Source organism: Chelonus insularis, unplaced genomic scaffold (assembly GCF_013357705.1).
Source record: "Chelonus insularis isolate UGA/USDA-ARS -01 unplaced genomic scaffold, ASM1335770v1 scaffold_362_pilon, whole genome shotgun sequence".
NCBI classification, from domain to species: Eukaryota; Metazoa; Arthropoda; class Insecta; order Hymenoptera; family Braconidae; genus Chelonus; species Chelonus insularis.
In genome coordinates this window covers 613,374-628,164 of record NW_023276793.1, presented here as the reverse complement: position 1 = coordinate 628,164, position 14,791 = coordinate 613,374, and the positions used below count along the sequence as shown (strand labels likewise).

Below are 14,791 nucleotides of genomic sequence, written 5' to 3'. Positions count from 1 at the left end.
CGAATATTGACTTTTTAAAAATAGTGTACACAATTTTTTTATTTTTGTGTATTGATCGTTATTTAAAATAAATTTTCTAATTCAATAAATATGCTTAGATATTTGAAGATAAGTTTTTTATAATATTATAATTTTAATATTTTCCCGTTATTGAATTAATTCTTTACACTAGAATAAACTTTGAAAATGAATTCAGGTGAATTTTCAATCGACTGATTATATACGAACAATAACAATGAATTTTTTTTTGTTCTGATATTTTTTCCTGCTTATTTTGCATCAAAATTATTTTTCAATATTTTATACAATAGATAGCTTCATAATTTTTTATAAATATCGTGTTCTTTAATTTTATCATAATGTTTCATATTTTCTTTAATCGAGAAAACAACTTATGGAAAAAAATTTCCTTTCAAAATAAATAATTGATAATTTTCTATTTAGAAAAATTAGGTTACCTTCACCAAAAGTTTCGTATTCAGTAATAATAATATTCAAAATTTTATTATATATGTATTTTATAATTAGAAATATTCATTTATTAACAATTAACATATCATTTTTGAACAAATATTCATTGTTATTGATTGGTAGCATCATTGTATATGTTGTAATACAGCCGTGATGATACTTATCAGCACAATGTACTATTGAAAAATAGTTATGAATATAGTGTTGTAACTAATGTCTATATTTTTGTAGAATCTATACTTCATAAATCATTCGATGATTGTCACATTATTGCTTATCAAGTCGTAATTCAAACATTAAAAATTTAAATTCCATAAAATGACTAAATTAATTATTTCTTGATCTTTCAAATTTGTCTTTATTTACATAACACAGTTTTAAAACGAACTATTAACAATTATAATATTAAATATAATGGTTAATTTTTAATTGACGTTTTTTATTGGTGTTCCACTTTACCGCACCTTCCCTTACTATTTCTTCTTTGTAACATTTAGAAAAATTATAAATGATTTAAGCAAGTTAAATCCATCTATTTGTATAATTACAGCTCTTACTTCTATCTTTAGTTTTGCAAACAAAAGATTCTTCGAAATTTAATTTCCCTTTATTTAAATCGGCCTTATTATCAATAATTGTAGAATTTATTGAATACATTGATAAATCCAAAGCTGATTAGAGGAGATTCAATATCATTAAGGATTCCATAATTAACCGATTTAACTTTTATTAATAATTATTATAAATGCATATGAAGTTTAATAATAGTGAATAATATTGATAATTAAATGAAATACAATATAATCTTTAATTTTTCGAAAATAAAAGATAGAGAAGTATGTCCTCACAGCCTGAAAAACTCTTATAAATTGACGCCCATTACGCTTAAACTATGTAATATTTTTTAAATTCAAATCAGTCTTAATTATAATTAAATACAAAATATGAACATTATTAGAAAAATATCATAAACTTAGATTCAGTTATAGTCTCATCATAAACCAGAATACATGCAGACCATCTATACATAAATAAGTACTAAGCAACATGATATGTCATAAATAAAGTGATGAATGAATTCTGTTCATACTCCAGCAATTTTTATGTGGCTAATTGGCAAAATAATAACTAGAATATTTTTTGAACTAACGAACAAAATAATAATTAATTTTCTAATTCAATGAATGATGTTTCTACAACAATAATGTATAACATTTAAAGCAAATGAAAGATTAATTAATTTTAGCTATATTCAAATCTACTGAATAATTTATTCAAGACAATTATCATATATATTCCTACATCTGTCTGTACTTTATGATGTGCATTCTGTCATAATAGACTACTTAATTGAGTTCAAAGCCATGGTGTCTCTATAATTTTCGAATTAATTTCCTTACTCTCTCTATCATCAACCCTAATTTCTATATTAGATATACGATATATAGTAGTATGAATAGCCAATTAATAAATTTAGAGAACATAAATAGTTTATAAGAAGAATAACACGAAACCTAGATTATAATTGACTACAAGATACAGGTCGTTGATCTCACTCCGTTTCTTGAGAAGTATATTACAGCACATCCGGTTTTAAGTGAGAAACATTTCTTCTGATCTGACACAAGTAGAATACGACTTTCCATAAAGAACTTCTGCATTATACGATAATCACTGAAATATTCGGTAATTAAACAATTATTGCATTTTGCAACGACTTTCTTCAGTATTATAGTGATGTTTGTCACTTTTCATGAACTCGTCATATTACATATTAAATAATTTATTTTCTTATATTAATTAATTTATAATTACTATTATTCATTAACTTTACGAAAGCTGTTCGAAAAAAACATTAAACAACAATGAAAGGATAAATTTAATTAATTTAGTAACATGTAACTATCTAATGCCTGATAACTGTGATACAATTAAATAACTCAACTACTTAGTAAATTCCTAGTAAATACTCAGAAAATAATTAGTTCTTATATTCTACATATGTTATTAATTCCATTCAAAAAAATTTTAAATGATTTAATTATTATGCTGTCAGTTGAATTCTATTTTAATAACTCTTTAATTAAAAATAAAATAAAATTTCAAAGAATAGATGAAATTATCTAATAAAATAATAGTTTAATATCTAATAATTTTTTAATTTTGTTTCTATTATTATACATATATCATTATAAACTCAAATCAATTTGTGAGTAAATACTAGTTTATAATTTTTTTTTATTTTTATGTCTCAGTTCAATTACTTTCAATTTTAATTGAGCATTCTTCAGTACAGAATTTGAGGTACATATGTTATTTAGAAAATTTTTAATAAAATAAAATGAAATATTAATAAACCATTGTCAGTTAAATCGATTTCAAAATAATGTTATATAGAAGAAGGAAGGGTCAAGTATAATACGAAGAAAAAACGTAAATCATCCAATAGGTCAATATATTGAAAAATTGATAAACAAAAAGCGCAATAAGTGTTTTTAGGCTTATTCTGATAAATTAGTGAATTCTCTCGTGTTGCTTTTACTTTGCCTGTGTGCGTTTTACTTTACCCTTCTGTCCTCTATACTCTGTATGTTTAAAGTAAAAAATTAATTCCATAATTAATATTAGGTTTTTCAATATAAATTATGATTATTCAAAATATAGTTACATAATTTTTACATGTAGGATATTTTTTGGAAATTTTATTGCAATATTTATTATTAAAATCTAGATTTATATGGTTTACAATAAAGGATTTATTGTAAAAACTTCTGTGAATTCAGGTGACATAATATGTTATATTTCTTGTGGCAAAGTAAGTGAGATGGAGAACGGAAAGAAAAGTTGGTCGATATTGTAAGGATAAAACGGAAGGAAGTAAAATTTAGATGATATACTCATAAATATAAGGATAGAAGATATCCTATAGACGCAAAAAGTAAAAAAAATTGCCGCTGGTCATGAATTCAATAGCGTTGGCGTCAGTCAAGCAAGTAAAAACCGCCAGAGAATATACTCAGATACTAAACCAGATGTTTCCAAGCTAAATCTACGACTTTCATAGCACTTTCATCCTAATCTTTATCGACATGATGCAATCGAATTTTATAATTGAAAAATTGTATTACCAATATTTATTGAGCAATTTTCAAAAGAAAATAAAAATTTTCGCCGATAAAAAAAAACTAAAAACACACTGGTGCTATAAAATTGAATCTTTAGATGCTTCCAATTACTATTTTTCTTCTACTGGAAATTTGACTTTGCGCATCGCCGGTTCGTTACACGAATAGGAGCTATATTGACGATATTTTCTTGATTGCTTTTTTCCCGTCAAGAGGCAGAAGCGTTGGACCGATCAGAAAATCATCGGGTTCCACTAGATTCGTACCTACTCCATCTACTGCTACTACTGTTATATATATCATACTTTATGTAACAGTACTATATATCTCTTATTTCTCTCTTTACTCGCACTCAATATTGAAATTTCCGTTGACGCTTCTACGTCGATAGTTGTAGGAAGTTAAGTCTCGATTGCCATCAAACGGATATTTCGTGCCACTACTCGAGGAAATGATTTACTTGATAAAAATCAACACGAACATCACCAAACTTAATTAAGAGACATTATAAAAATCTGTTTACATGCTTGTCCATTTATTTCTATTATCCAATATCGATATCTCTGTATCATGTGGATTCTATTATTCTCAATTTTTTCATTAAAAACATCTTTAGAGACCTTTTATACTAAACTGAATAAAAATTGTTAATAATTTTTTTTAGCTATGGAAATAGCTTTGAAAATATATATAACAAGGATATTAAAAATTTCCAATTTAACACAAATGGACATGGTTTAACGATTTTATCAAATATTTCTGGAAAACTAAAATCTATCTGCATTCAGTAAACAAAACGTAATCATTATATTATATTATAATTTGATCAAATAGCTAACATGCAGATTTCGAAAAAAAGAAAATAATGAAAGAAAACGTTCTATAAATATTCAAAACTATGTGTGATAAGTGGTAACAAAAAATGCAATCAACTATTTATTTCTTTCTCTTTATGTAACTAAACATAACTTCAATTATTTGTCCGAGTGTTTACAGAAAATTTCAAGGCTACAAGTGTTTGCAAATATTGCTATAAAAGAAGTGGAAACTCAATAAAACTAGAAATACCTGCTCAAGAAAAGCGAATGTAAAAATGGCTCTACAGTCATACTAATATAATATCATATCACAGTATCATGTGTGTGAAATCTATCTAAGCTTCGTATACAATGATTTAATGAATAATTAATTAATCTCGTACATAATCTCTCTATGTAGGAAAACTATACGTATTGCTTCTCGCTCTGTTTGCAAAATCCGACACGTTTGCTAGAGTTTGCAAAATGGCTTATCAGATTTTGCTGTCCTTGCAAATTTCTCTTTTTTCAAAAGTTTTTTTTTCTTCTCGTTTAAGATTATCGCCCTTCATTGTGAGCATAAAGTATCATTATTTATATTCAAATTTAATCGACTTTATAATTAACATTATAACACGAAATTTATGGAAATTACTTTTTTTTCTGCTAAATTTCACATTTAATGTAACATACAGAAGCATGTGTAAATAGATAAATCTTTCTAGCTAGAAAACTTGCGCTATAAAATATTTTTCAAACTATAACTTCCAATAATTACTGCGATAACAATAATTTATCAAGTATTGCGAACTATTCTTTACCATAAAACTACATCGATAATATTTTCTAAAATTCTAAAAAGTTTGTTTATTGAAGAACATATCTTTCTGTTATTTATAATATTGCTATGTTATTTGTGAATCATAAATTGATACATAACTATGAATACTAATAATGTATTCCTTAATTTAAGAAAAATTAATTTTTTTTCTCATTTTATAGTTTTATTTCTTATATAATACTATAAAAAATGTATGAATCATTGTATTTATAAACGAAAAATATTTCACGTTATGTAAATTGATGTTGTACACGGAGAGAATCTTTTCACTAAATGTAAGTGCAAAAATGACAAGTCCACGTTTCGAAATTTAGGAGTAAAAATATTTCTATTCGATAGTAAAATTTGAGTTGTTGCAAGTAAGCTTGATACAACTTAAAAGTGGCCCTAGTGAAATAATTACTTGTGATAACTCCAAAATTACTCACGAACGTGAAAATTTCCACGAAGAATCCAAATCAAAGGATGTTTACGATAACATGTTGTCTGATTAATGACGAATTTTTCACTAGAACATCGTATGTATTTCTCTCGTTTTTTTCATTGTTGTAAAATTTTAGCTTCAGTGATTATACTTACTATAAAATGAAATATTTGATCAATAAAGTTGATAACGAATGATACATATTAAGCAATAAGCTTTCGTTAAATATGTTAATCTATAATTAATTTTTCTTATCTACAGAGAAAATTTGGTATTTTTATGTCCAAAAATTTCTAGTACAAATGTTTGTGTAAACAAAAATCATTATTAAATTTGAAAAATATTCAATTAAAATAAAATAACTAAATAATAAAATTAGTGATAATGATCATATATTGACTATGTCAAGTTAATAAAAAAATTTTAACTGTGTTGTATCACAACTTGACAATTTTAAATGTAATCAAAACTTGAAATAAAATAAATATAATTAATAAAGAAACAGTGATACAATTTCGCAAGACAAGGTCAAGATGCACTAGTCACATGCGTGGTCATTGACGCATCAGGTGTCAGTCACCTTTGAAACTGAACGAGTTTACTCTTTCCTACTCTGAAGCTCAACACACGTGTTTTTTTCATTCAACCGATCTAATACCGCACAAACTTAGAAGAGTAACCTCAAAATGACCACAAATAGATTTTAAACAAGTGTAGAAATATGATAATAATAAATATAGAAGAAATGTGAATGTAACCTAAACTTACCGGTCACGATGTTCCAGCACTCCAGGGCACGATTAGATATTCCTTTCACTCCAGAAAGGTCCGATGACGTCTTTAGCTCATTAATTAAACGATAATTTATTTAAAAAAAACAATAGCAAACAAAACTAAACACAAAAGAAACACGTGAAGTTAATAATTAACATAATCAGAAAGCTACACTTGCACAAAATAAAAATAATAATATTGCACGAGTTACAACTCACATAAACACAACCACTCTATACCGGGAATCAACTTCAACTGATACTGTGAAGCCGTAAAGTCACGCGGAGTCCGTTTCGATAGCAACGCCATCTTATACTACGTGAAGTAATTATAGATTTCAATTTTATTTTTAAAATTTATTGAAGCAGAGTAATTTTTAGATTTAATGATCAAATTAATAGTCTTAAATCGATTAAGAAATTTCTGTATATTTCTTAGTTCAAACTTTATCTTCAATCAAATCAATAACAAAACAAATAAAACAGGTTAGTCAAATCAGTTTCCAACCTGTTTCATTTGATAAAACGTTATTAACAGTCAATGCTTTTCGATTATTAAAATGCTCTAATTAAATGTATTGTGATGAATTTGGTAATATTAATAAATTAAAGTGAAAATGTAAAAGTTTTATTGAACATTTTGTAGTGTTAATATGCTCTAAAACTATTTTAAATATTGTGTAAAAAATTTATAACCTCATTAATAACATAAAGGCAATGGTGATACACAATTAATTTAGAAAAAAATTTACCCTACACAGAATAACAATTTCAATTCAAAGTTCTTTAGTTTCATACTTTCCAAAATTAAATTGTAAAACGTGTGCCGAATAACTTAAAGAGACTTATAAAAATCAATGAGTTATTATTAAACATAATTATATGGTCATTCAATATCTGTTGAATGTATCGATTGTAATTACTGTATAAAAATCACCGTGATTAGTATCAAGAATGAATAATTCGTTTCCAATCTTATGTTTCAAACATTGTAAATCTAAGTCAGTATTTTGTAAAACGATTCCTGATACTTGTCCTTTGTGTAACTGTAGTTTATCTGAAAGTTATATTGAACCATTTGTTCTACCATATTGTTGTAAAAAAGCTGCTGATGATCCACCGTCGATAGTACTAAAACCAACTCAAGGAACATTTTGTAATGATTATAATCTTTCAAAAGATATGCACATAGGAATAGTTAACTCAATAGGTCATTTGTATGAGTTTGATCACCGAGGCATAACAGTAAATAATTTTTCAGACTGGTTAGATTGTATTGTTGTTCATATCATCCCCGAATCATGGTATATTCATTGGGATCAAACATTATTCTCTTTGATAGAAAATAATAAATGGAATTCATGTAACTACAATGTACAATCAATGAATTGCTATAACTTTATCATAGAATTTTTACAAAAATTGAACTTTAAAGATTTTAATTTTGTTACAAAAGAACAAGTTTTTGAAAAACTTCTTCTACCAAGATTACGGTACACATTAAAGTATATATATATTTACAGAAGTCTAAAAAGTAAACCATATTATATTGCATAAAAGTAATTATGTATCTACAAAAATTAAAAGCAACGTTGTTTAACGTAAAAACGAGACAAATATATTGTAGAAATATTCAAACATTAACTCATGATGATAAGAGTAAATTTGACGTGATTGTAATTGGTGGAGGTCATGCAGGAACAGAAGCTTGTGCTGCATCAGCTAGGATGGGAGCTAAGACTCTTCTTGTCACTCATAAAAAAAGTACAATTGGTACGAATTTTTATGATATATAAATTCATTTAGAATAAAATAACTGATAATAATTGAATTAATAAAATTGATTTTTAGGTGAAATGTCCTGTAATCCTTCATTCGGTGGAATTGGCAAAGGAAATTTAATGCGAGAAGTTGATGCTCTTGACGGTCTTTGTTGTCGTATTTGTGATTTATCTGGTATTTATTATAAAATTCTTAATCGTCGAAAAGGACCAGCAGTTTGGGGTCTTAGAGCTCAAATTGATCGTTCACTGTACAAAAAACATCTTCAAGATGAATTATTCAAGATTCCTCAGTTACAAATATGTGAATCTTCTGTTGAAGATCTTATACTACAAGGCGATTCACCAAAGTGTTGTGGAATAATTTTGAGTGAGCTAAAATGATGTATTTTGGATTGATTTGATAAAACTTTACTTTAATTCATTACATTTCGGCTATTTTTCAGAGGATGGCACAAAAATTTTTGGAGAGGCAGTGGTTGTAACAACAGGAACGTTTTTGAAAGGTCAAATAAATATTGGACTAGAAAAAAGACCTGCTGGAAGAGTTGGAGATGAACCAAGTATTGAATTAGCCAATACTTTTGAACGATTAGGATTTCGTATGGGTCGTTTAAAAACTGGAACTCCTCCACGTTTATTAAAATCTACGATAGATTTTTCTAAATGCACTGTCAACCCACCAGATGCAGATCCGACGCCATTTTCATTCATGAACGATCAAGTTTGGATATCACCAAAAGATCAATTATGCTGTTATTTAACGCATACAAATGAACAAGTTTCAAAAATAATCAAAGATAATTTACATTGCAATTCACACGTTACCGAAGAAATCAATGGCCCCAGATATTGTCCAAGTATTGAAAGTAAAATATTAAAATTCAAATCACCAATTCATCAAATTTGGCTTGAGCCAGAAGGATTATCATCTGATATTATTTATCCTGGTGGCTTATCGTGTACTCTTCCAGCTGATAAACAACAAGAATTAGTCAATTGTATTACCGGATTACACCAAGCTAAAATCGTACGACCAGGGTACGGAGTCGAATATGATTTTGTTGATCCAACAGAACTGACACAGGAATTAGAAACTAAAAAACTGCCTGGTCTGTTTCTTGCTGGACAAATAAATGGAACAACTGGTTATGAAGAGGCTGCCGCGCAAGGAATTGTTGCAGGCGCAAATGCAGCAGCTAAAGTTTTAAATAAACCAAAATTAATTATCAATCGTACTGATGGATATATTGGAGTTTTAATTGATGATTTAACAACACGAGGAACTTCTGAACCTTATCGAATGTTTACTAGTCGTGCTGAATTTCGCTTAACTCTTAGACCAGATAATGCTGATCTCAGATTGACTCCAAAAGGATATGAAACTGGATGTGTATCTAAAATACGATTTGAAAAAACTGAAAAAATGAAATTACAAATTATAGAAACTCTTGAAATACTTGAATCAATTAAGAAACCTAGTATGTTTTGGTTAGAACAATTTCCTATGATTCCATGTAAAATAGGAACACATAAAAGTGCATTCATGATTCTTGCCCATGCTAATGGCATGATCTCTTTTGAAGATATAATAAAATTATTTCCTTGTGAGTTTGATCACATCGACTATAGTCACACTTTGGCTCGGCGAATAGAGGTAATTTAAACCTTATATTAGCAGTTTCTGCAGTATAATAGTTTTTGCAATTATAATTTGCGGTTAAATGTTTTTAGATTGAAACTTTATATTATCATAGTATTCAAGAAGAATTGAATCATATTGAAGAAGTCAAAAAAAACGAAAAAATGGTCATTCCTGAAAATTTTGACTATCAAACGTGAGTAAGAAATCTATAAAAAAAAATTCTAATAAAAATTTACTTTCTATATAAACATGTCTATTTTTAGAATTAGTATTTCTACAGAAGTCAGGGAAAAATTGATGGCAGCACAACCACAAACGGTAAGTAATCAAATGATAAATTTTATTCACATATTAACAGTACATTTACTACTACTAATAATTCATTATTTTTTTAGATCGCAGCAGCTACAAGATTACCAGGTGTCACTCCAGCTGCAATATTGCATCTTGTTTTTCGATTGCGAAATCATCGAGTTTCTAATCTACAACATAATTAATTAATTCTTTTATTTTAATGTATGTGTAAATATGTATAGATTAATAATACAAATTATTTAAAAAAAATTAAATATACATATATGAAATTTTTTAAATACTCGTGCTCAATTATGGTCATCAAAATACCTTTATTACCGACATTAAATGGCGATTAGTAGTTAAAAACGCGCCAACAAATCATCCGTTACATTGTGAAAAAATTGTGAATTTTTAACACAACAATGTATTTTATAAGTATTTTTTGATGGAAATTAACTAGATCAAAATCATTTTGATGAAAAAATTGTTTTATTTTATTGATATCTTGTTTTATTTTTTCATACAATGGCAAGTCAATTTAGTCATATTGAAGGTACGTTAAACATTTATTTTGTGGTCCTATCAAAATATGAAAGTGCTGAACAATGTTCTGATGACATGTGGGAAGCTTTTAATGTAAGTTTATCGAAATTATTATTTAAAAAATAATCATTTTAAAACATCACTTATTATAACCCCTTTAAATGGTTCTGATTGTAGAAATGCCAAGAAAATGAGTTAGAGCCAACTTGGATATGTGAAAAAGAATGCTATAATTTAAGTCCTACAAAAACTGATATTTTTGTGATTGAAGAATTTCAAGGAATGTTATTTGAAAAACTGCAAAACTTTAAATGTTTGTAAGTTTTAAGGTTATTTAATCAAAAAATATTTAATGGATAATAATTATACTTTATTTTTTCAAATGAATTTTAGCAGAATTATAGGACCTTTATGTTTGCTGCGATGCTTTTTAACTGGGGAGCCTGTTCCTTCGGGAACGAGTCCAGTTTTTACAACAGCAATGAGAGATATGGTAGTGTGTGCTTCAGGATTCTGCCAGAAAACCAAAGAAGAAATTCGTCAAAAAGTAGAATATATGGGTGGAATTTTTATAAAAGAACTTCGTGGATGTATTACTCATCTAGTAACAGATTCTGTATTGTCGAAAAAATATGAAAGAGCTGCTGAAGTTGGAATATCTATATATACAGACGAGTGGGTACATAAGGTGTGGGAAATGAACCTGACCAGTTTCATTAAAGCAACAGAACCTATATTTGATCAATATAAATGTCCAATTTTTCTGAATTTGGTAGTGACAACGACTAACTTAGGAAAACGTCAAAAAGAAGAAGTTCGAAAATTTATAACTGAAAATGGAGGCACATATATGGGGGATCTTGATGGTTCTAAAGTAAAATTAGTGATAGCAAAGGAATATATATCTTCCAGTGCTAAACTCAAATTCGCATTCCAAAATAATATTCCATGTGTTAAAATAGAATGGCTGTTCAAATGTATTGATGTTGGATATTCTTTACCAATTGCTGACTACATAATTACTCCATCTTCAAAAGCTATGTCTTCTACTCCAGAGCGTGGCTCAATGCACCAAATAACATTAAATTGTTCCAATGTTAGCACAATTCCATGTGAAACTAATCGCAATTATGTAGAAGAAACCATGTCAAGTACTGTCAGTTCTAATATTGAATCAAGACAACGTGATTTTGTACCAAGTTTTTCAGTTGTGGATAAATTAGATATAAAAGAAGCAAAAAAAGCAGGGCCTTTCCTAGACGGTTGTAATATTTATTTAGCTGGATTTGTTCCTCAACACAGAGATAAAATTAGCAGAATATTAAATGTTGGAAGTGCAACAAGATTTGATGATATTTCAGACTCTTTAACCCATGTTCTTGTTGGAGATCCTAACAAAGCTAATAATGAATTGAAATTAATTCAATCTAAAGGAATTAATCCTCATATTTTAACTGTTAATTGGTTAGAAAAGAGTATGAAATTGAAAAAACCAGCACCTGAAGATGATTTTATTTTGCCGAGAAAAGAAAATATAAATACTCAGATAACAGAACCAGCATCTCCATTAAGCAAAAAAAGTTTACAATTATTAAAATCTAAAAAACCCCCAGTGCCTAAATTCAATATAGATCAAATTCCACCGGCTGATAATATAAACGATAATGATGAGCCAGATATTGTTCAACAATATCTTAACAAAACTTCTGATCGAACTGCTTTAGAAGTAAATAGGTCATTGAATATAGAAAACAATGCAACAACTTTAGTTAATCAAAGGCCATCATTAAATGATGGACCTGATAATGTAAGTTCAATTCCATTGAGTCAAAGTTGTTCTGTAACTGAACAAATATTTAAAAAATTAAAATTTTTTGTAACTGGTTTTAATGAAGAAGAAAGTTGTATAGTAATAACAAGTATTTCTGGGCTTGGTGGAAAATTAGTTTCAAATTCTTTCTCAGGTATTCCTGATTTCGGAGTGGTTCCCATAACTGGAGCAAAATTAAAACATACAGTGAATGAAATAGTGACAAATCTTTTTATAGATCATTGTATTGATAGTGATAAATTAGTGGATATTGAATATTATCATCGACCAATATTGGTTCCAGAGGGTGTGAACCCATTAAAAGATTGTGTAGTAGCCACTAGTGGTTATACTGGTGCCGAACGAATTTATTTAACACATCTTGCTGTCTCTTTAGGAGCTATGCATCAAGATTCATTTGCTAAGAGGACTAATATTGAAAAAAAACAATACGCTGGAACACATTTGATTTGTACTCTACCAATGGGAAATAAATATAATGCTGCAGTAAGATGGAATCTTCCAGCCGTAACTGGAGAATGGCTTCGAGCTTGTTTAAATCAACTCTGTCGAGTTGATGAAACACCTTACCTTGTTGGTGAAACAATGGCTCCAGAAAGGCCACAAGATGAACCACAATCTTTAACAATGGGTCCGCCAAAAAGTACTCCAACCAGACAAATTTTTACTCCTAAAAGACAATTAACTCAAACGCCAGGAATTGACACACCTTTGATTAATAAACGTTTGAATTTATCTCAACAACAAAATATGGCTAATTCCCCTTTCCATGTAGCAACACCTAATACACCTTATGGACAAATTTTTAAACCGAACCCATCACCAGATACTCGAAAAGCATGGGCTAAATGGATTGATGATATTCCAGATGTAAAAGAACCTCCAGCAAAGCAACGTAGAGTTAGTACTCCTTTAACGGAGCTTAAACGACGAGTTTGGTCAGCAATGCGTAAACCTCTTGATTCCAGCCAATTAAGTGAATCAATATCTCAAAATCAAAATTTATCTAATTCTCAAGATAATCATCATGACTTAGAAAGTGATACAGATAAACCATCTCACAATATTGTGCCTTTAGAACCTAAACAGTTGTCATTCACAGAAGAATCAAGTCCTACCAGAAAAAATCAAATAAGTGAGCAGCTTGAACAAATGAATAAAGTATTTCAAGCAGCAACATCGAATTCCGAAAGTAGATTTTCATTACATGGTGACAATGTGAAAGTTTTTGCAGAAGCTACAGATAATATCAACAATTATATGCCCGCTACACAACCAGAAAGTGTTGGATGGGAAGATCCTCATCCTCATATCTCTCTCAAATCATTTGGTGGTCAGACTATTCATGAAGAAACGACATCGCAATTGAACCATGAGCATAGCAATCAGACATTAACGCGAAAGTTTATGCTATCAGGTTTAAAAGAACGAGCACTTTATGAGAAAATTATAAAGGAATTAGGGGGAGAAGTTTCAACTGTCGGAAACTTTGATATTACAGCAACACATTTATTATGCCTTAGACCAACGAGGAATGAGAAAATGGTAGGGAGTATTGCATCGGGTAAATGGATTCTTCATTGCTCCTATGTTCGAGAATGTGAGAAAGCTGGAAAGTTTATTGATGAAGACGAATTTGAATGGGGAAACCCACGAAGTATATACGCTTCTGAGTTAGATAATGAACAAGAAAGGCAACTAGCTTTAGCAGCACACAAATGGAGAATTAAATTATCAGGAAAAAATTCTGGTGCATTTCATGATATGGTAGCGATGCTAATGGTTTCTAAAGAGAAATATGCAACCTTTGAAAGGCTTATTAAAGCTGGTGGAGGTACAGTTGTAGAAGCAAAACCTCCATATAATAGTCCTAACGGTAAGAAAGTTACACATTGTTTTATACAAATGAATCAATTAGAACAGCCTGTTGATTGGGCGATGCTTGCCAGCAAAGGTATTTTATGTTATGTTCCAACGTATTTAAATAAATTTTTAACGATGGATTATTCGGATCCTAAAGATCATGTTATACCAGAATTTAAAAAATATTTTCCACTTTTACCTAAAGAATTATTGAAATAAATGAAAAAATTAACTATTTTGTACAATAAAAAAATTAATTATTTAAAAAAAAGTCTTATATTATGTAAAAATTTATTCTTTATAATCAGATTTATAATTATTAAATAATAGAATGATTTTTATAAACAGAATAAAGAATAAAAAATTCAATTAATCAAATTTGTAAAAAACGGTCGCATAT

General features: G+C 28.4%; 4 protein-coding genes across 15 annotated transcripts in view; 3 read left to right on the top strand and 1 right to left on the bottom strand.

The window, feature by feature from the left end:
- Positions 1 to 6,704, bottom strand: part of Tpst (tyrosylprotein sulfotransferase) — a 154,517-nt gene extending 147,813 nt beyond the window's left edge. For all 3 annotated transcript variants that reach the window (XM_035094207.1, XM_035094208.1, XM_035094210.1), the window contains exon 1: positions 6,427 to 6,704. The gene's annotated coding sequence lies outside the window, so the exon portion shown is untranslated. The remainder of the gene's footprint in view (positions 1 to 6,426) is intronic.
- Positions 6,682 to 10,421, top strand: LOC118073594 (protein MTO1 homolog, mitochondrial). 7 transcript variants are annotated; one of them, XM_035094198.1, is made up of 7 exons: positions 6,682 to 6,756; positions 7,955 to 8,204; positions 8,283 to 8,582; positions 8,659 to 9,869; positions 9,947 to 10,050; positions 10,121 to 10,175; positions 10,253 to 10,421. In XM_035094198.1, the coding sequence occupies exons 2-7, from the start codon at positions 7,997 to 7,999 to the stop codon at positions 10,352 to 10,354; spliced, it is 1,980 nt and encodes a 659-aa protein (XP_034950089.1). In that variant the 5' UTR covers positions 6,682 to 6,756; positions 7,955 to 7,996; the 3' UTR covers positions 10,355 to 10,421. The 7 variants fall into 7 exon arrangements, with proteins under 7 accessions (XP_034950089.1, XP_034950088.1, XP_034950090.1 ...); XM_035094197.1 differs by lacking the exon at positions 6,682 to 6,756 and adding an exon at positions 6,802 to 6,917; XM_035094199.1 differs by lacking the exon at positions 6,682 to 6,756 and adding an exon at positions 6,952 to 7,023.
- Positions 7,164 to 8,013, top strand: LOC118073602 (MKRN2 opposite strand protein). The gene has a single exon (XM_035094213.1). It carries the CDS (start codon positions 7,386 to 7,388, stop codon positions 7,986 to 7,988), a length of 603 nt encoding a protein of 200 aa, XP_034950104.1. The 5' UTR covers positions 7,164 to 7,385; the 3' UTR covers positions 7,989 to 8,013.
- Positions 10,422 to 10,508: 87 nt separating the features above from the next.
- Positions 10,509 to 14,628, top strand: mus101 (mutagen-sensitive 101). Of its 4 annotated transcripts, none has more exons than XM_035094191.1 (3): positions 10,509 to 10,790; positions 10,875 to 11,014; positions 11,094 to 14,628. In XM_035094191.1, the coding sequence occupies exons 1-3, from the start codon at positions 10,680 to 10,682 to the stop codon at positions 14,608 to 14,610; spliced, it is 3,768 nt and encodes a 1,255-aa protein (XP_034950082.1). In that variant the 5' UTR covers positions 10,509 to 10,679; the 3' UTR covers positions 14,611 to 14,628. The 4 variants fall into 4 exon arrangements, with proteins under 4 accessions (XP_034950082.1, XP_034950081.1, XP_034950084.1 ...); XM_035094190.1 differs by having other exon boundaries at positions 11,091 to 14,628; XM_035094193.1 differs by lacking the exon at positions 10,509 to 10,790 and having other exon boundaries at positions 10,875 to 11,010.
- The last annotated feature ends 163 nt before the right edge of the window (positions 14,629 to 14,791 follow it).

Bases quoted from the DNA above. Each gene is read 5' to 3' on its own strand.
- LOC118073602 (XM_035094213.1), top strand. From the start codon at position 7,386: ATGAATAATTCGTTTCCAATCTTATGTTTCAAACATTGTAAATCTAAG.
- LOC118073594 (XM_035094198.1), top strand. From the start codon at position 7,997: ATGTATCTACAAAAATTAAAAGCAACGTTGTTTAACGTAAAAACGAGA. The intron at 8,205-8,282 runs GTACGAATTTTT...ATTGATTTTTAG, and splicing joins TCATAAAAAAAGTACAATTG to GTGAAATGTCCTGTAATCCT. The intron at 9,870-9,946 runs GTAATTTAAACC...AAATGTTTTTAG, and splicing joins CTTTGGCTCGGCGAATAGAG to ATTGAAACTTTATATTATCA.
- mus101 (XM_035094190.1), top strand. From the start codon at position 10,680: ATGGCAAGTCAATTTAGTCATATTGAAGGTACGTTAAACATTTATTTT. The intron at 10,791-10,874 runs GTAAGTTTATCG...TTCTGATTGTAG, and splicing joins ACATGTGGGAAGCTTTTAAT to AAATGCCAAGAAAATGAGTT. The intron at 11,015-11,090 runs GTAAGTTTTAAG...AATGAATTTTAG, and splicing joins CTGCAAAACTTTAAATGTTT to CAGAATTATAGGACCTTTAT.